Source organism: Varanus komodoensis, unplaced genomic scaffold (assembly GCF_004798865.1).
Source record: "Varanus komodoensis strain SLA01 unplaced genomic scaffold, ASM479886v1 scaffold87, whole genome shotgun sequence".
Lineage (NCBI taxonomy): Eukaryota > Metazoa > Chordata > Lepidosauria > Squamata > Varanidae > Varanus > Varanus komodoensis.
Genome location: NW_025336565.1, coordinates 111,185 through 130,742, shown reverse-complemented (window position 1 = coordinate 130,742; position 19,558 = coordinate 111,185). Strand labels below are relative to the sequence as shown.

General features: G+C 51.3%; 1 protein-coding gene across 2 annotated transcripts; it reads left to right on the top strand.

Annotated features, from left to right (window-relative positions):
- Positions 1-341: 341 nt before the first annotated feature.
- VAMP2 (vesicle associated membrane protein 2) lies at positions 342-17,652 on the top strand. 2 transcript variants are annotated; one of them, XM_044417161.1, is made up of 6 exons: positions 342-346; positions 540-699; positions 11,376-11,496; positions 12,893-13,051; positions 13,476-13,527; positions 15,130-17,652. In XM_044417161.1, coding segments are annotated over exons 2-6 (351 nt in total). In that variant the 5' UTR covers positions 342-346; positions 540-697; the 3' UTR covers positions 15,147-17,652. The 2 variants fall into 2 exon arrangements, with proteins under 2 accessions (XP_044273096.1, XP_044273095.1); XM_044417160.1 differs by lacking the exons at positions 342-346; positions 540-699 and adding an exon at positions 7,688-7,716.
- Positions 17,653-19,558: the final 1,906 nt, after the last annotated feature.

The window sequence follows — 19,558 nt, the reverse complement described above, 5'->3', positions numbered from 1 at the left end:
TCCCAGGAAGACGAGGGAAATCCCTTTTTTGAAGCCTGGCTGTTCGCGTCCCTGCCGTGCGAGGTGGCCATGGCTCCTCCGCACCGAGGCCTAAACCCGCCTCTGAGTGGGCTGCTTCGTCCTCCTTTGAGGACCCCCCAAGCGAGGGCCAGCTTGGAGAGGTCGCGCTAGGAGGTCTTGGAGCCCCGCTGTGTGTGGGAAGAGTCGGGCGCTTTCCGAGAGGAAGAGGAGCCAAGCTGGGGACGGTTTTACCTCAGGCTGCGAAAGGCCACCCGAAGCGGTGCATGTTACGCGGGTCTTTTCCTGCGTCCATCTCCCCCTCCACCCCGCCCAGGCTTTTTGTTTGGTTTGTGTCTGGTTTTGCGCGGGTGGCTTTTGGGTTTGTTTTGCTTTGTGTTCTGGGCGTGTGGTGAAAGGGGAAGACGTGAGTCACCGTCACCTTGACGGTCGCGGGCAGAAAGGCAGCGCGCCAACATGGCGGCCGCGAGGCCCCTTCCCCCTCCGCCCCGCCCCCGCCCCATCCCGCTCCCTTCCCGAAGAGCCCGGATGTGAGCAGCCCGGCCGCCATCTTCCCGCCTCAGCCGAGAGAGCCGCAGCGTTCGGGAGCGCGAGCCCAGCCGCAGCTGCCGCAGCGCCGCCGCCCGCCCGCCCGCCTGCCCTTCCGCCGCAGACCGCGTCCCCACCCGCCCTCGCGGAGATGTAAGTAGCGCTCGGTGCAAGGCGCCGGTCCCCGGGCGGGCGCCCCCGGCGCGGCTTGGGCGCGGGCTGGGGCGGCGTGCGGCGAGCCCGCGGGGCGCCTCGCCTCGCCTCGCCTCGGGGGGCTTGGCCGGCCGGGGGGCGAGGGAACGGCCCGCGCGCCGGCGCGGCCCTCTCGCCGACACGCGCTCGCCGCTGCTCGTGTGTCCCTGCCCGCCCGCGCGTGTCACCCGAGGGCTCCCGGGGCCGTGGGGCGAGGGCGCGGGGCGCTGCAGGAGACCGAAGGGGGCGCCGCGCCCTCGGCTGCTCCCTCCGCCCGGACAAACAGGGCAGGATGCGCGGCGGGGGGGGGGGCGGCATTCCTTTAAACGCTGCCCTCCATCGCCATTTTCTTACCCAAATCTCAGGGGATAAATTAGTGCAGGGGAATCATGTATGGAATCGTCGTGATGCATCGGCTACAGTATTGTATCTCCTCTCCAGCTTTTCTGCACCCCGCCCCAGAAAGCGTCTAGAAAATTGACGATCTCTCGGTTTGTCACTGTCGGGCAGAATAAACGGGAGGAGAAATTAACTTGTGTTTTCGCATGGTTGCGGGAAATAAATGAGGTCATCTTGTGATCCTTCTCTGCCCCCCCCATATATAAACGAATATGCATGACCTCCCTCCTCATATCATCTGGAGAAAGCCAGGATGTCTGGAGGGAAATACTGCCCCTGGACTTATTCTGGAAAAAATCAATTTTTATCAGTAAAGCTAGAAATGAATCCATTTGCATACTGCAGTCTAATATTATTTAGATTGTAGATGGTTTCTCTTCCCCTTATTTCCTTTTACTCTTGGGAGTGGGAGCTCCTCTCTGTGAAAGTACCTCTGGGCAATGGATTCCAGAACCTGTGTAAGTAGCACCATCTTAAAAATAAGATTTGGGAATGTTTTCTTGGGGTCAGACTCTTCCCCATCCTACTGTGCAGTAAAGTGTGTTGGTGGGGGGAGGACATTGCCCTTGCCCCACCTGTGAATGACCTCTGCTCTGGTAGTTAAATGATTAAGTTAAATGATTAAAGCAAGAGAGGTGCTTCGAAAACACAACCAACCAGGTGCACCCCTCCCATTTTTTTCATGTGAATAAGCATTAGAAATAGCCCTGCTGTGGAAGGTTTGGATGAATGTGGGGGACATCTTTAAGGCAGATATACCCCTCCCCTGTGTACCCTTTTGGGTATTTTTAGATTTTGCAAACGCAGGCAGGCGGAGGGATGACGCTAAAAATACCCTCTTTTTTCTTCAGGCAGTGACACTAGCCTTGCTTTCCTTCGAACCTTTCCTTGCACCCTTTTGGGGATTTTTAAGGCAGTGGGAGGGTGCTGGTGGAATGCATGCTGTTTTTCCCAAACCCAGGCTGCCGCGATTGGTGCCTACGTGATGTCTCCCCTTATGCGCCATCAGAAAAATAAAAATTGTCATGGAGATCCCCGCCCTCCATGCACTCACTCTGTGGTTTGCTTCTTGGAGCATCTGCAGGGGAAAAAGCTGCATTAGTTGGAATGAAGGAGGGTGGGGAAAGGTGTGGTAGAGGGGAAGGGTTTGGAGCTGGGATTCTGGACGGGGGGGGGGGGGCTTACAAAAAACCCCGGCTCGGCAAGTGGGAGAGAGAAGGATTGGAAAACAGGATTTTGGACCTACATAGTTGAAAAAGCATGGAATAGAGGGGGCAGAATGTATTGGGGGCCATTGTGACTTGTATGACTAAGAAATAGTGGTGTTGAAGAGGAGCACATCCTTTAAAGATGTGGGGAGGCAGGTGTGTTGGACTGTAGCTCCCAAATCGCTGACGGTTGGACATTGCGGATGCAGCCGATGTCTGTGAAGAACGCCAGTTGCCTCCTCGTTTTTTGATGAGAAAAGGAAAAATGAGCAGATTGGCGGCTTGTACTAAAAAGATTTTGCTGACTGTGTTCTTGGTGGAGGGGGCGCTTAGGAGCATTGGTTCCCTCAAGTGCAGAAATGCTGTGCAGTGCCGGGTGAGAATTGCTCAGCTTCTGTGTGCACTGTGGGGTATTAGCTTTTCAGAATTAATTTAAGGGTGAGAGATGCAAAAATTGGAAGTTTGCTCTGGAAGCTTGGCTAGATTTGGGTGGAACAAACGAAGAATCTGGTTGCTTTGGGTGCCATTTGGAGAGGTTGTGTTCATCTGTGTCTATCCCTGTCTGTCCCATGTAGACAATATTGCGGCATAATATTCCAGGCACAGAAAATAGTTGCTAAATTAAGGTAATTTTTAAATGAAGGTGGGCCTGCATGTGTAGAATCAGCAGATATCAAATTATAAACTTGTATCATGCATGTTTGGTCATATTTGACTCTGTATAATTTTTCATATGTTAATTAATAATAAAGTTTATACTCCAAAGACACATGGTGATATTCTGTCCATTAAAATCCACCAGTATACTTTAACTGGTAATGATACACAAGGTTTAAAAAAACTTTCTAGTAAGTTGACTTGCATTTTTTATTTATAGTTTTTATTTGATGTACAGAAAAAAGAAGAGGATAGGAAAAATGCATGGACACACAGTAAAGACCAGAGATGCATTAAACAGATCTTGAAAGTATTACTGATATCTATACCCAGAGCAGCCTTCCCCAATCTGCCACCCTCCAGCAGTCAAACTCCAACCTCCATCATTCCCAGTTGGTATACCACATGGGTGTGGTGCCTGGAGATGCTGGGAATTATAATCCAAAGCACAACGAGGGTGGCAGGTTGGGGAAGGGTTGGTCTAGCTTGTGGATTTCAAGTGGCACAATTTATACAGAAACCAGCCACTTGCATTTAAACATTAACAGCATCTGCTGAAAACCTATATAGCAAGTTCAAGGGTTATCACTGGCTTTCCATCCTTCCTCTATCCACATTTATTCCTCTTTTCATCATATTTAGGGTGTGAGAACACAACTAAATTGTGCAGTGTGATAGTTTCCCCTTCCAAAAGGTGCTTTCCATTTCGGTTCCTTTTTCATCTCCTTTTTTTTGGAAGCTCTGGTTCTCCCTTGGGCAGCTTGTTGTCTGCTCTGGACATCAGCAGGCCTTTCCTCATCTTTCTGTGCCTCTCCCACTCTAATTTTACCTCTTATAAGAGGTACAGGTTGCATTTGAGCCTTCATGCTCTTTTTCTGAAACATATTTTGGGGGCAAAAAGGCTGTTTTGCCCATGTGCCAGAAGTAAACTCGGGATTAAAAACCCCACATAAACCTTTAAGGAGGCCTGGTGACCTGAGTGGCCTTACATTTCTGATGCACAGGTTAGGAACTTGAAATGCCTTCCAAATTGTAGGAGTAGTGAATTCTTTGGGGTCTTTGCTTGAGAGACTAAATCATTCTCCCTCCTCCCCATCTTCTTGAATGAGTCCTTGGCTTCTAATGAGCAATTTGATAGGTGGTGTTCCAGGTTGTGCAGAGTCACAAGCATAGATCATAGGGTCATTTATGTATGCTCCCTACCCCATAGCAGCTTACAAATAAGCCTGGCTGAATGGCAAGGACACCAGAGTATTTTCTGACTTTCCTGTGCTAGTCATATCTTGCCCAAGATGGGGAAGGGTGGAGGTTTAGCTGCTCGATTCGCTGGGCCCAGTCAGCAGTGGCAGTTCCAGGGCTCCAGGAAGGCTCCCCGAAGAGTGTGGCGCAGCAGCAATTGGTTGACCTGAAAGAAGAAGAGGAACAGGGCCAGGCCCAGCAAAATGTAGGACAAAGCCCATTGTTCTAAGCAACTGGTAAACAAGTCCGGGTCCTTCTCCTTTTTCCAATTGTTGATGTGACCTTGCTGCATTTTGAACAAAAGGATAGTCAGAAGATGACACAAGCTGCATTCTTAGTGGTGTGTTGTCATGTTTGGAAGACTAATCGTTTCAGCCTTGCAGATAAACCTCCAGAAGAGCTTATAGTTCATAAATAAACCTGTTCACCTGGAGGAGATTACTGGTCACCCTAGGAGAGCTTTTGCTTGCAGTCCTGGAGTGCTCCCAGCTTGCATTCCTCAGCCTTCCTTTCCATATTCATGCAGCCTTCCCAACCTGTGCCTTCCCAATCTCCTGATGTGTCAGGTTACAAGCACCCTCTGCCAGTACGTCCACTGCCCCTAGTCTGGATGGAATAATACGTCTGTTATTTAGCCACTGTGTATATTAGGTGGGTTCATGCCTCTATGGATTTCTCTGTCGGGCGTGCATTCCTTCTTGCTATCACTGGCCAATGCGGTATTTTTTTTTTAAGAGGATCCTTGCAGTGCTGCCCCTGCTGTGACGCATTAACTTGGGGTTCCCTCTGCGTCTTGTGCCTTCCCACCACAGCAAACCCTTTTGTCTCCAGCTCAGCAGGCCTGGTTCTTTCCCCCAGTTTCCTGCAACATGCTGCCTTTTAATGGGGCATTGCGCCTGGGAACCTCCACATGCAGAACAGGTGATCTTACGGTGAGCTTTGCCCCTCTTCTCATCCTGTGCCCATGCTCAGTGGTAGGGCGACTACTTCTGAAGTCCTTGTGCTCCATAAAATGACTGGCATGGCAAAGGAGAGTCTCTAGCAGGAAATACACATCTCTTTTGTGGCTTGTTAAGAGGCAAGCTTGCTTTCTTTTTCCTAATTAAAATTTAAAGCTTAAACAAGCTTCATCCATATCCAAAATGCTGGTGCTGAGTTGTGTCCTGTTTTAGCTGTACGTAGAGCGAGATTGCAGTGCATCGACGTAAGTAGGCCTAGCTCAGAATACAAATGCCTGGCCTGGTTTGCGTGATCTTAGGGTGATGAGCCAGCAGGCTACTGGGACGTGTTCATCACAAGTCTGTTAGTCACTGTGCTGCAACTCGGCCTGCCTTGGAAGCTGCAGTGGGCCGGGGGGTTGTGTGATCCCAGCCCCTCTCTTCAAGGTAATTGCTTTTGCAAGAAATGGGTGCTGGTGGGGGTTTGAGCAAGCCAAAACCCCACCGGTGTTTTCTCCTTGTTTGTGAGGACCGGTTGTTTGAGTCCAAGAAAGAGGGCCAAAGGCAGCACCCATTCCCTTGACCTGTCAGGAACCACTGCAGTCCTTCTCAGCTTTAGGTGGTGGTTGGTCATGTGGGTCGGCCAGCTATGCCTGCATTGCTGTCAGTGCAAACATTTTGCGCACACGTCGTGTTCACTGGCAACATCTCACACCAGTGGGCTGGATCCTGAGTTTGTCACCTTTAGAACAGAGCCATCAGAAACCATGGGACCTAAGCCAATCATGGCTGACTTGATCCATGGCTTTCAGTGGGTCTACTCTAGGCATGGTTAAGTCCGAATCCAACCCCTTGTTTGTGGGTGCAAGGGGGAATGCTTGTTCAGACCAGCTTCAAGGCAGATATGGCATAGCCTGCCTTTGTAACAAAGTAGGACAGAGCAGAATATTTTTGCCTTATCTGTAGAGAGAGGTGCCAGGAAAAATGTTATTCAAGCAGGCACAAAGAGACAGAGTGGATTGAATGTAGATAACAGTGGGAAAAAAAACACATGCATATCAGATACTTTGCATATTTTATTATCTTCCTAGTCACTGCAGAGCACTGGACCTTCGCACTGGACCTTCTGCGTATACCTCACTCCTCCCGCTTTGCTCCGTCCCACCCAGCTGCTCCCTTTTCCCCTGCTGCCGAGATCCGGACTGGGCCACCTCAGATTGCTCCTGTGGCTGAATACTTCTGTGTAGGGGACCCTCCGTCCCCTGCTCCACAGAGAGCAAACAGATCAGGGAGAAGGATTCTCCTGTGATCTGTGTGTAGGTATTTCAAGTGGGAGGGAGGATCGGAGAAGAAAGCGATGGGGTGCACAGCATGTATAGGCCGAAGCGGCCCGAGTGCGGGTTCATTCCCCTGGTGGGGATGAGGCCTTCCTTGCAAGAATGGTGCAGAGCGGCTGGCCGACCTGCTACCCCAACCCAGATCTCTGGAGTTCCCCAGATGGCTACACCGCATATTCCTCCACCACCAACCCTTTGGTGCTTTCCTGGCATTTGAAATCTTTTTTCCCATGGTTGATAAACCTCCAAAGATCAGTTACCAGTAAGAGCTCGCAGCTAAAAGACATTGTTTTTTAATTTTTACTTTGCGTTTTGGCTTTACCCTTTTGCCCCCCAAAGTGCTCCCCAGCTCTGAAGCAGAATCTGGCCCTTGCGCTGGAAGAGGGCTCGCACTCCTGCCTTTGAAGTTTCCCTTCGCAGAGTTAGGCTTCAGGAAAAGGGAGGGGTCCTCTGGATTTATGTGGCTCAGTATCCCTTCCAAGGCACGCTCCTTTTCACCTAACAAGGATAGCACTTGCATTGATGATGCCAAATGGACATTCTGGATACAGCCGGCAGACACTGCTTTTGACTGCACCCCAAGATTTCCATTAAAATCAAGCCACTGTGTTTCTTTCTGTTGGATCAATGCAGCAGGAAATGTTTTTGGCACATGCTCAAGATGTGCGGGAGGGGGACTTAGGAAGGAGCCACCCCCCCCCCGACTAGAACTTCTTCCCTAGGGAGACCGACATTAAACTTGCCAATTTTTTTCTTAACCTTCCAGCCATCATTGGCTGTTCCCCTTGGCGTGCATTTCCCTGTTAGCAGAAACAGTGTGTTGATGTGCTTATTCTGTGCCATCACCTGATGCTTTTCCTGCTTCTGCAGCAGTTTCTCTTTCTGACTTTGCACGGAATCACTTGACCGCCCTCCCTGTCGAGTGTGACTGACTGTCCCTTCAGGGCAGGGGGTGACGTCACTGCCTGAGAATAGGAGGCGCTCAGAAATGGGTCTTTGGGGACTGGGCACTGCATCCCTGCCCTTGCTGCTGAATATTGCAGTCATCCATTTTTGTTGCTTGCTTTTTCATCTCCTTCCCTCACCCCCCCCCCCATGTATTTTGTAAAGGAGAATCAGGCGACGGAGAGCCCAGCCCTGGAAACAAGGGCTGGTCAGAGCTAGAGGAGTTTACGGCACCTAGGAAATGGATGATGCAGGGTAGGAATGTGAAGTGTTTTGCTTAATCTCGATCTGTTTTGCCAGTTCATCTAGTCCTGGATGGGGGTAGGCATACTTCTGGATTGTCCGTCTCTCTCTGTCTCTCTCTCTGTCTCTCTCTCTGTCTCTCTCTCTGTCTCTCTCTCTGTCTCTCTCTCTCTCCCTCCCTCCCTCCCTCCCCCCATTTGCAGATGAGATCAGTTATGCATAGAGCACAGTTTTATTTTGAAAATTAAATTCAGTTTAGGATCCTGGCATTCTGTCTATCCCAGCTGACTAGAACTTCTGCGTAAAGCCATCTGAAATATGCAAAGCTCATTCTTGGTAGTTCTTACGGCCAGTCTTGGTTTATATGAAACTGTCCAGGTCTCCCTTCCCAGGGATTAAATATAGAGCCCTTGTTCTTAATCCTCTGTGTGTTACACAGCCCCTTATCTTACCCTACCAGGGTATTTATAGAAAGCCCCCCCCCCAACAGGGTCTCTCATGTTTGGCCCTTAAAGCGACAAAAATCCAGTGAGGTGTAGTGGTTAAGAATACGGGGCTGGGACTCAGGCAACCAACTGGGTGACTTTGGGCCAGTCACAGATTCTCAGCCCATCCTACCTCACAAAATTGTTGTTGTGGGGATAAGATTGAGAGTCGCAGGAGGAGAATGATGTAAGCTGCCTTGAGTTTGTTATAGGGAAAAAGTGGGATTTAAATCTACTAAATAAATAAAAAAGCAGAATTGTGAATTCGACTCTTAAAAATAACTGTCAAGTGTGTCATATTTCTTTGAGAGGGAGCTTGCAGTTTATACATCGAGGTGTTTTATTCTAAATACTTTTGTTTCATTTAAGTAAAATGGGTTTAGTTGCAGGTAGGAAAGGCATGGCTTAGTGCTGGGAAGCGTCGGATGGAATTCTAAATACTCTCTGGCTGGTTGGCACATCACACTGAGCTAGCCTTGCGGACAAGCTGTGCGTGGAGGGGCATTGGCGGAGCACCTTGTGGAATACCTGTGCCAGTTTGTCCAGCAAGCAGCCCACCTGAGTGCGCATCCATGGGGTCCTTGTGGCAGAAGCTCATTTCCTCCTGGTGTCTCCCTTGCGCTGCCCCTCCCAGGATGTGTGTGTGTGTGTGCGCGCGCGCGCTTTCGTATTCCTTTTCAGAGACTCAGAATTGTTCCGCTGGAGTTGCAATTCTCTCTCTGTCTGCTTGTCAATCGCCTTGTAAGTTTCAGTTGTCAAAGGGAGTGGCCCATTTTAGAAAAAGGAAATTAACGGACAAAGTTTCCTGTGGGTAATACGTCCTCAGTGGCAAAGGGCTGGGGCAGAAGTCCTGGAGAAGGAAAGAGAGACCAAGCGGTGCAGGTCCAAAGCATCAGGAACGGAGGGGGAGCAAGGGAGTAAACACATCAAAATGAGGGCGGGTGGCCGGCGGGCCAGCCAACCTCTCTCCCTTTCCAGTGTGAGCCTCTCACATGCAAGTGCTGAATTGACGCTTAGCAACCCCCACCCCTCGCACAAACTTTTTCAGTACTCCCCTTGCTCTTCAGCTACTCCAGAAAGGGGAGATAATAACTCGAGGCTCCCTTCCGGGGACTCACCGCCAGAGCTGCCGCGGGGTGTCTTTCCCTCTGGAGCACTGCGTAGAAGCAGCCTCACTTAGCGAGCAGGCCCTGGGACTGATTTTTAAATGCCCATAGCAGCAGCAAGCCAAATACCACTCCAGGCGAACCTAGTCTGGTGTCCTCAGTTGCAAATGAGGTATAACTCAGCTGTGGCCGTGGCTGTGGCGCACCCATGCCCTGGCCTGCTTGGAATGACCTGTCCAAGAACAGAGGGAGTTGTCTCATACTGAGGGAGAAGATGAGTCCATCCAGGCGGGTATTGCTGCTGCTGGCGGGCACCAGTGGCTCTGCAGGGTTTCAGCAGGGGGTTTCTCTGCCCCACGTGCAGTTGTCAGGGATTGAGCCGGGACTTTCTGCGTGCGAAGCAGGGGTCCAGTGCTGAGCTGTGACCCTCCCTTGTCTTGCCATAATATGGGCGTCACGTTGGTTGGAAAGGTAGCAGAGTGGGGATCTGAAAGAATATACCTGGGGCTTAAGAAGGTGGCAGCAACCAGCTCTCCTTGCTGCCCGTGGCAATTGCAAATGCCAGCGCATGGCGGAAGGCTTTGCTTTTGTCTTCTTGTCTGCCAGTGTTGTCACTGATGGAGCACGTTGATAGAGGGAGATGTTGGGGAACTGAAGTGCCAGGCCAATAATATTTCAGTATAAACCTGTTCTTTCATAAGCTGCTAAGAGGTGCCCTGCTGGATCAGACTGAGAGGTCAGCATTTTGCTGCGCACAGGAAACCCACAAGCAGGGCATGAGCACAACAGCACTCTCCCACCCATGTTCCCCAGCAGCTGGAAGACATAAGCGTATTGCCTCTGATCCTGGAGGTCGCCCATACTCAAGGATAGCCTCTTCCTCCGGTTTGTCTGAATTTTCCACTTACCTGGCAATCAAGAATGGCTTGAGCTGGCTCAGAATTATAGAATATAACGCAGTTCAAATCCCAGGAACTCAGATCAACATAATGCAAAATCTAACAGCAGCAATCAAATCAAGCCTGTTTCTGCCAGCAGTATCGGTGTCCAGAAAGCCCGTCAGAATAAGAATGCTCTCCTTGAGTCAAAAGGGAAGGCAAAGAAGGGAGCCCCAATGACTGCGGAGGGGAAGGGCGCCTCTTCCAAAGCCTTGACACGTCTGCGGAGAAGGCCCTGCAGCTTGGGCCGCTGGGCCAGAGGATGCCGTTGCAAAGAGCAGAGCCCATGAGGCAGATGTGGAACTGCTTCTTCCAAGCTGTCTTTATCCTCAGATGTTGAGTGAGCATCTCTGCCAAGCAGTAGCAAAGAGGTTCCCTCTTTCTGAAGGAATTTGGGCTTCTTATTTAGACAGGCCACTGGCCTGTCTGCTGTTCCTTTGCTAAATACTTTTAAAATCCAGATGTTGGCTAACTGTTACCTCCTTGTTTCTTCCCTGGTCATGCCATGCTCTGTTCCGGGAAAATTATCCCATGGAGGCATCTGTGACTAGCCCAGGAGAGCTTGTGGCTGACGAGGGATTTGAACTCGGCCCTTCCTGTGCCAAATTCAGCATTCTGGCCCTCCCGATGTGTTGGATTGCGAGTCCACCATTCCCAGCCACAGGGGGTGTGGTCCAGCATGTCTGGAGGGCACAGGGTTGGGGAAGGCTGCTCTGTGCCCAGTAAAAGGCCTTGGTCAGCTCTGCAGCTTCAGGTGCCCTGGCCTGTTCTCCTCCCTTTTATGCCCACTGCAGTGTGTGGGCCGGAGAGGCAGAGCTCGTCTCTGCACCGGGCCGTAGGGTGCCCTGGGTGGGTTGCCACGGCTCCCCATTTCCCCTCCCTTGCAGCCTCGTCGTGAAGGTACAGTGAGGGATGGGTGTATGCTAGGCTGTTCCCCCCCTCCGCCGTGCTCCTCCACCCCTCCTGTGCCCAAGATGGTTTTGGCCACACAGTGATCACGCTTGCATGGACAAGACAAGGGCCTTTCCCTGGGTTCTTGGCTGCCCTGCTACCATTTTTCTTAGGCCTACAGGTCGTCTCGAGAAGGCTGCAAAATATAATGTGGGAAAGCAGTGACTCATCTTCGTTTCTCTCACTTCCAGGTCGGCTCCTGCTCCTGCTGCCACCCCCCCTGCTGGAGGAGAGGGAGGTGGCCCCCCACCCCCACCCCCCAACCTCACCAGTAACAGAAGGCTCCAGCAGACGCAGGCCCAGGTCGATGAGGTGAGAACCACTGTGTGCGCTTAAACAGGGAGCGGGGTGAAAAGCCCTCCCTCTGAATGGGAGCAGATTCTGAGGTGGTCTCCCTCTAACTTTCCTATGACGGCTGGTGCAAAAACGTGGGATAAAACATGCACTGCCCTTATTCCTCCGTCTTAGTTAAGAGCCAGAAGGGGCCTGCAAAGTTATTCCGTTCCAGTTCACCCACTCAGTGCCGGGTCTGTAAGTCAGGCATCTCCCAGGGAGTGCCGTCCCTCCAGCAAAGGGGGACCCACCATCTCCTGAGGCAGCCTGTTTCCCATTCAGGGAGCTTTCCTAAAGTATGTCTGGAATCCGCCTCCCCGTAATTTTCACCTCAGTTTTAATCTTGCCCTCTGGAGGAATGGAGAGCAGGTCCGCATCCTCTCCTGCATGACCAGCCCTGCGGGGTGTGTTTTGGGTGCAGGAATGTGAGCGTGAAGCAACCCCCCCTGCTCCTGTGGAGGTCTTCTGAGAGGGATTTCAAGGGAGAAAAAGCAGGGGAGAAAAAGAGAGCTTTTGAGGGAACGGGAGACTTCCGGTGGAGCCAGAATAGCAAAGATTGCAGGCAAAGATGTATCTGGGATAAGGGAACAGCAGTGACGGTAGGGTAAGGAGGGCCACCCTGGATTTTGTAGGAGCGTGGGCAGACAGAAGAAAGGGACTGTCCTTTTGTGGCGTGCTGCAGCAAGCTGTGATAAGGCTTGAAAGGGGGGTGTATATGGGCAAGAAAGAAGAGTTAGAGGGCAAAGATAAAGGCTTGCATCTCAGAGAGACAGGGACATGTCCAAAGCTGCCCGATGAGTGTCAGAGATGAGTTTCAGGGTTTCCTGGCTGTGAAAATGCCCCCCTTGGCAGGCCATCTGCACAAGCAGAAACGATAAGCACATTTTGCAGATTGTAAGCACTGTGCAGTTAATATGGGGAGATGCTTGATTATATTGTGCTGGTACCTGGAGGTTTCTGCTGAACTTGCCCATCCACAAGTTTCCTGGGAGGAGGGTCAGAATGGACTTTCAAGAGTGTCCGCAGTTACGCAAGTTTATTTTTATTAAAATTACCCTCCTCCCAGAAAACTACTGATGTCAAGCTGATGTCCAGATTGAGCGTGCCAACAGAAGACCCCTGCTGGATCAGACCGGTGTCCTGTGCACACAGGGGCCAACCACCCCCCCACCCCCCCACAGGAACTCACAGGCAGGGCAAGAGTGCAGCGGCCTCTCCTGGCACCAGGGTCTCCCCACCCCCCACCCCGTGACATTCTCTGTAGCGCGTGGAGAACTGTGGGCAGGAAGCGGAGGCTGGGGGTGGGTGCCTCAGCGTGCCTGGCAGCTGCACTGTGTGGATAACCCCCAGCCCGCTTCTCTTCCTCCTCTGCCAGGTGGTGGATATCATGCGGGTGAATGTGGACAAAGTCCTCGAGAGGGACCAGAAGCTCTCGGAGCTGGACGACCGCGCTGACGCCCTGCAGGCTGGAGCGTCCCAGTTTGAAACCAGTGCAGCCAAGCTCAAACGCAAGTACTGGTGGAAGAATCTAAAGGTACGGTAAAACGGGAAGCTCCGCCCTGCCACTCACACTCCCGTGCCTGTCCTGGGACTGTCAGTCCCTGCCGCCTTGAAGTCAAGATGTTCACTGGGCCACCTTGGAGCGGGAGGTCGGGCCACACTCAGCCCGGCAAACCGGGGCTTAATTCCAAGCTTATCCTTGGGTGCACTTGAATGGAGTGCGATGAGAGGGTCTCTGAGCATGTGCAGAGTGCAGGCGCCTCATCACTCGGTCAGTTGCAGCCAGTGGGTGCCTGTGAGAGCTCCACTCAGTCAGCGTCTAGTTTCTAAGCAGGGCTGAGCCGCAAGTGCCTTTTCTCAAGCCGCCCAGTCCGTCCTTGCTTGCTCCCAGACACGAGACTTCTCACGCTGCCGCCTTCCTTGGCTCACGCGCCTCCTCTCTCCCCTTCCACTTGCAGATGATGATAATTCTGGGAGTGATATGCGCCATTGTCTTGATCGTCATCATTGGTGAGTTCCGCCCCTTGCCGTTCAGCAAAGGCGGGTGGGTGTGGGGAGGCCGGCTGGGCTGAGGCCCTGCTCCTGTTACGGACTCAGGTACACCGCTGAGCGATTCCTTTTCCAGCCTTCCGATTTGAAATGCTCCAGACCATGTGTTGCCGCATTCTGCATTTGTGCAGACAAGCCCTCCCAGTCGGCGCCCTTGATATGTGTCGCCTCGCAGCGTGCCTTGTTCCCCCCCCCCGCCCCCGCACGGGTGTCGGCAGCTCCCCTGTGCCCTCAGACAGGCTTCCTCTTGGAAGGGTCTTGTGGGGGCACACGCACTTGGCCCTCCTGGCAGCATGCGGCTGATGTACTCTTCGAGGGCAAGGACATCGTGCACATCCTTGTGGGGCTGCCCCATAGATCCAGATGAGATGAAATGGTTTGTGCCCCATGGAGGGTGCACCGGTGCATTCCTGGGATCAGATCCTTTGGGGCTGGTAAGAGCTGAGGAAGGCCGTTTCCCTCATGTCCTGCTTGGAGACTTCCTGGAGAAGTCTTGGAGGCCAGTGCAGGAACCAGGATACAGTATTATTATTTTATTATCATTGCATTGCATTTCTGTACTGCCTGTAGCTGAAACGCCGAGCAATTCACAACATTTAAGTCCCCCATCCATCCAGGTTTCAACCAGGCCTGCCCCTGCTTAGTTTCCAAGATTAGGCGGGATCGGACCTTGCTGTGGTTCAGCGGGGCTTTTTCTCTGAGGGCCTTCTGGTCCACCCAAACTGGAATTGTCTTCTAGGCAGTGTCCATGCTCTTTCAGTGCAAGGACCTGTTCAATTCAGCGGTGGGCTGGGACCGAAAATAACTGGGGCAGGGTCAGAATACCCCCCCCCAAAATAACCCCAAACCCCGGACCACCATATTTTAGCTTATTAGCATGATTACATGGCATTTCTATCCTACTATTTTTCCTCTTGGGAGGAATCCAAGGCAACTGACATAGCTCCATTCTATGCTCCTGAATGCAAGTCACCCCGTGACCCTCGTGGTCAGGAACCTGGATCTCTCTCGTCCCCTGTCCTGCCTGCTCCCCACCCGCCGGCTTGCAGGAAGAGCTTAAAGCTCTTTCGGCAGGAACGAAACTGTGCAAGAGGCCGGCCCATCTCTGAACAGGAATGAAGCCTGGTTGCCCTCCAACCACGCAACCAGGACGCGTGGTTGGAGGGCGAGGTGGGGCCCGGGAAGAGGCCATGCCTTTTATTTAACTTCTAGCCTGCAGCAGCCTCTAAGGTTCGACATCCCCCTGACACACCCTCGACCTGGGCGTAAGTCCCAATGCACACAGTGGCTCCTTGCAGGGTTGTGCTTCCAGACCTTTCTGATGCAAAGCCCTCCCGTGCCACTGCTTGCAAGAGGTCAGGATGCATTCTGGGGATGCGACGGGGAAGAGCTGACAGTGGCCAAGGTAGAGCTGAGGAATGGCTCGTGTTTCTGCAGTTGCTTCCTTGGGCCTGCGCTCTGCTTTTGATCACTGTTGCTTTGCATTGATGTTGTGCTGCAAGGGGAGCCTAATTCATCTGAGACAATTAACAATTCCTTTTGTTTTTTCCTCCCCCCCTGCAGTTTACTTCAGCACCTAGTAGAATTTATGGAGCCATTTCCCATCCAGGAGCAGCGGCCGGGAGAGGTGTGGGGGCGAAGTTTTCCCCTCCCTCATCTAGATCTCAGCCATATCTTCCAGCCCCCCCCCCCATGCATCCCTTATACCCTCTCCCCCAATTCCCCTGTGTGTGTGGGTGTGCATTGCGTGTGGGTGTCTTGTAAATAGCCTGATTTGTTATTTATACATATATATATAATATAATATTATATTTTGTCTGTTTGTAGATTTATTACTAGACTTTCCATGTGTCATGGAATCTCCTGTATTCCTGCCAGCCCCTAACTTTCTCTCTCTCTCTCTCTCACACACTCACTCACTCACTCTCTCTGTCTCTCTCTCTCTCTCTGTTTTTTCAGTGTCTTGATTTTTAACCAAATCGTCAAGGACCAATAATTCCCCACAATCACAAGTTCCCTTCCCATTCTCCCCATTAGTTGTCTCTTAAGCACCTCCTCTTTTCCAAACTGTCATCTGGATGCTCATGGTGAATGGTGCCCCATCTTGGACTGTAGAACCTCCCCCCCCCCCCCCCGCTTTGCCATACCTCTAAAATGTCAGGACGCCTCATAGGGAGTGAGGTGCGTTAAACATGCACCTTCTTGCAATCTGGGCAAAATTTTTGCTGCCTCTGAGTTGAGTGTTATGCATTTCTTTGCCCAGACTACCTGCATTACTGTCCCTTTTGCAGGGGAAGAAAAATCCACACCCTTTGTGATCTTCTGTAACATTCCTGGAGTTGTGCTGTGTATTGTATCTTGAAAGTAATCCACATTACACCTTAGAGCCCCTCAAATCTGGGGGTGGGGCAGCGCTGTGTGACACCCTGCAACATTCCTGCGCCTCACCTCGCCGAGCCTCGTCCCCTGACCAAGGGAGAGGCAGCTGACTTCCTGCCATGACTATCGTGAATGGAAATAAACACACTCACTTTTTAAAAAATAAATGACGAATGATCAATACATTCCACACTTTCCATAAAGGAGGCACGGTTATTGGAGGGACCGTTGCCTTCCCTTAACTGAACAACTTCCCATGTGCATGAGCTGGGAATGACAGCAAAGGCGGGATTGAGGCGTCAGTTCCTTTCAGAAGTGGCAGGGAGGTGACATGGCAATTTGGCACAATTTTAGCCGCCTGGATGTCGGGGAAGAGAGGGACTGGGCAAGGGAGGGACTGTAAAATGGCATGTTGTAGGGAAAATTACGCTTCAGTCTACAGGGTTCGAAAAGATCCCCCCCAGTCCTGAGAATTAAATGTAGGTCAGCATGTTGCATCTTTGTATGGTTGCCCATACGAGGATGCTTAGGTATGCTCTCTCCAACTTCTGAGTGGAACTGCTGGCGAGGGATGGGAGAGTGAGTAGAGGGGGAGACCAGTGTGACCACTGGCTGTTGGGGGACCCCTTTCTACCCCACTGCTCCATCCTTGTCCACGATCAACCAGTTCAGCTTTGCAGACTTTGTAATCGTGATAATTGTGGTGTTCTCTCTCTCCAAATACCTGTTTAGCACAAACTGCCATCTTTCTTGGCCTGTTTATAATGTTGGTGTGACTTTTTTTTATTTTTTGGTACATCTTTCCTCCCCTTCTCTCCCCTTATACCCCCTCCCTTTTCTCCCACGGAGAGGAAAATGGTTCTCCTTGTCAACTCTCTATGTACCGATTGCTCTCTGAGTCCCAAGGAATTCCAAAAGGAGCAAGGAGAAGCGCAGCTTTGTGTCGGCATCGGGATGAGGAAGCGTGGGTGCCCTTGCCAGCTTGTGGGAAGACGTGGCATACACCGCAGGTCTCTCTGGGCACGAACGGGGCTGGGGCAGTGCTTGTACCTGGGGGTGGGCCGGGGGGGAACCACAAGTCTGACGCCATCCTAGCTCTCGCTGTGGAGGGACAAGGGAGCCAGGAGGTCGGACGACTTGGTGCTTCCATCCCCTTGCCAAGGACCTTGATGATTCTCGGCGGGTGCTTTGGGTTGGGAACGGCTGGGAAAGAGGCTCGAGGTCGAGGTGCTCTCGATTGTGGCTGTGGGCGAGCTTGAGGTAGCATCTTGCGGCGCGAGGAGGAGGTCTCGTCTTCCATACATGGCGCAGAAGGGGTGTGTGCCTCTTCGGGTGGGAGGTGGGGTGGGGGGGAGAGAAAGGGGCTGCATTTCTTTAGCTGGACAGCAGGTGTCACTGCTGCTTTCCAGCTGCTGAGCAGAGTTCCTCTGGTTCAGGGAAAAAGGAAGTGTAAACTGTAACCTTTGGCCAGAAAGAAAGGGATGGGCCCGGAAAAGCAGCCGGTCCGGCAGGTGCGGGTTGGGGAAGGCTCTTCTGCTTCTGCGTCTCCTGCCCGCCCCCTTCTCCCTCTTCCTCAGCAGGCCTGGGTCATGCAGGAAGGGGTGGGACCCAATATGGACAGAATTCCGAGTGACTATGCTGTGAAAACAATACAGACATTTGGAAGAGAAAATAATGTTCAATAAATGTCCCTGTGGAGAAAGCCCATTTTTTTGTCTTGCTTGTCTGTCCGTTGACCTGCTTTGGCTCAATTTTCATTACTTTATGTAAAGGAGGGTGCTGGGCACCCCTCACAGCACCTATGGATGCACCCGCATTGTGGTGCCTCTGGGCACCTGGATTTTAATTTGTACTTTGAAAAAAATGTTTTACAATATATGTATACGGAGTTGAATGAAATGCATACGGCTTTCTAGCAACTGTACGCTGGCTTCAGCCAAAACAGATCAGAACTCCCAGTAAATATCCATTTGATGTGGGTGTCCAACCATACATCAAAAAGCATTGCTCGATAGGAGGTGAGCATTTATCCTAAAAGTTTTGCAATATTAGCCTTTTCGCTGTCAGAGGGTGTAGGGAATCTTAGAAACATAGAAACAGTGCGAGTCAGAAGGGGTCTCCCGGGCCATCTAGTCTGACCCCCAGCTCCAGCCGGCTCTGCTCACGACATGCCCACCATGTGCATGTTTTCTGTGAATTAACATGAAGTGGGCAAATATTTTCAAAGCACATCTACATCAGCGAACATTCAGGACTGTCCCAATGTAAAATGTATCTGTAAAACAACCTTGCAAAAAAGCAGCTACTACTGGACATGGCCAGAATTTTTCCTTAAAAGAAGCATTTGGCAGTCAGCCGGATTGCATTGATCCCTCATCGCAGAAGCCTTGCGGTGTCCAAGAAACACAGCGAACGCTCTCGATGAGTAGGACAGCCCAAGATCCATAGTGGCAGGTAGGTGTCAAAGTCACGACCCGCCAGATACACCCTTTGGTGCTGCTTCAGTTTCCTGAGTTCCCCAGTGGGCCCCGGGCCAAAAGGGCTGCAGGCCCCTGATTAAAAGCATGGATAGCCCATTCCTCAGGCAGATTCTCAGTCTGTGCCTGCCACTTTTTTCCCCAGATGTAAATGGGCATTTTGGGGGAAACTTCAAATACTAACAATTACTTTTATTCCATATTCTTCATTTGTATCCCTGTTTCCTGCAAGAAACAAGGGAGCGTACATCTTCCTCTCCAATTTTCCCCACAACAGCCCTGTGAGGTAGCTTAGTCTTGAGTACCAAGTGTTGGAGAGATTGTGTATCAATCTATTGGTCTCCAAAAGTATTGGATTACAAATCCCAGAATCCTCAGTGGGCAAGGCACCTGGCACATCTTGGGTTTTGCTTGTATGGGAAGAAAAGTTTAAACGGAAGACCATCATTTGCGTGGTACACAGCTGTAAATGGCCCAGAGAGTTTTGGCAATTGGGCAGCATGGAAATTAATAGGTTTGTGGATCACAAAGCTTCCCTCTGTCGTCACCACGATTTAGACTGCGAAGGGCTTACATGGCAAGTAGAAACCGCTTTGGGTGGGGAAGGGCTGTAGTGGAGCTGAAAAGATACTCGGAAAAGTACAGCTGGTGAGAAAGATGTCACCCCAGCCCTGTGGCTTACGGCTTCCACATTCCTGCGCACAAGGAATCCTATTGAAATCCAGTGTATACATGAAAAGCTCCCTTCAGCTGAAATTAAAGTGATGGAGGGGAAGATAACCCCATGAAAAATCCCATGAAATAATGGGATTTAAGTTGGTCATGATTTCAGTAGGCCTGCTCTAAATGTGAGTAAGCCTGAATCAAGCCCGTTCGTTAAAGAAAACCCTGCTTTCACAGCGTGTAGTCCACCAGCGGAGTTCATCTGTCAGTGCGAGAAACGATCGAGCGTATCTCCTTTGGAACAAGTCTGTTGGTTTCTACTATGTCCAAGACCTGAGCTAACCATTCCTCTTGCTTGCTGCAAAGTATACACTGTCTTTAACTACAATTCTAGCTACATCCACAAATTGAGTTAATCCTGCAAGCAGATGGCAAAGATGCTTGGAAAGGCAGCTGAAAGCCACTTCGGGTTG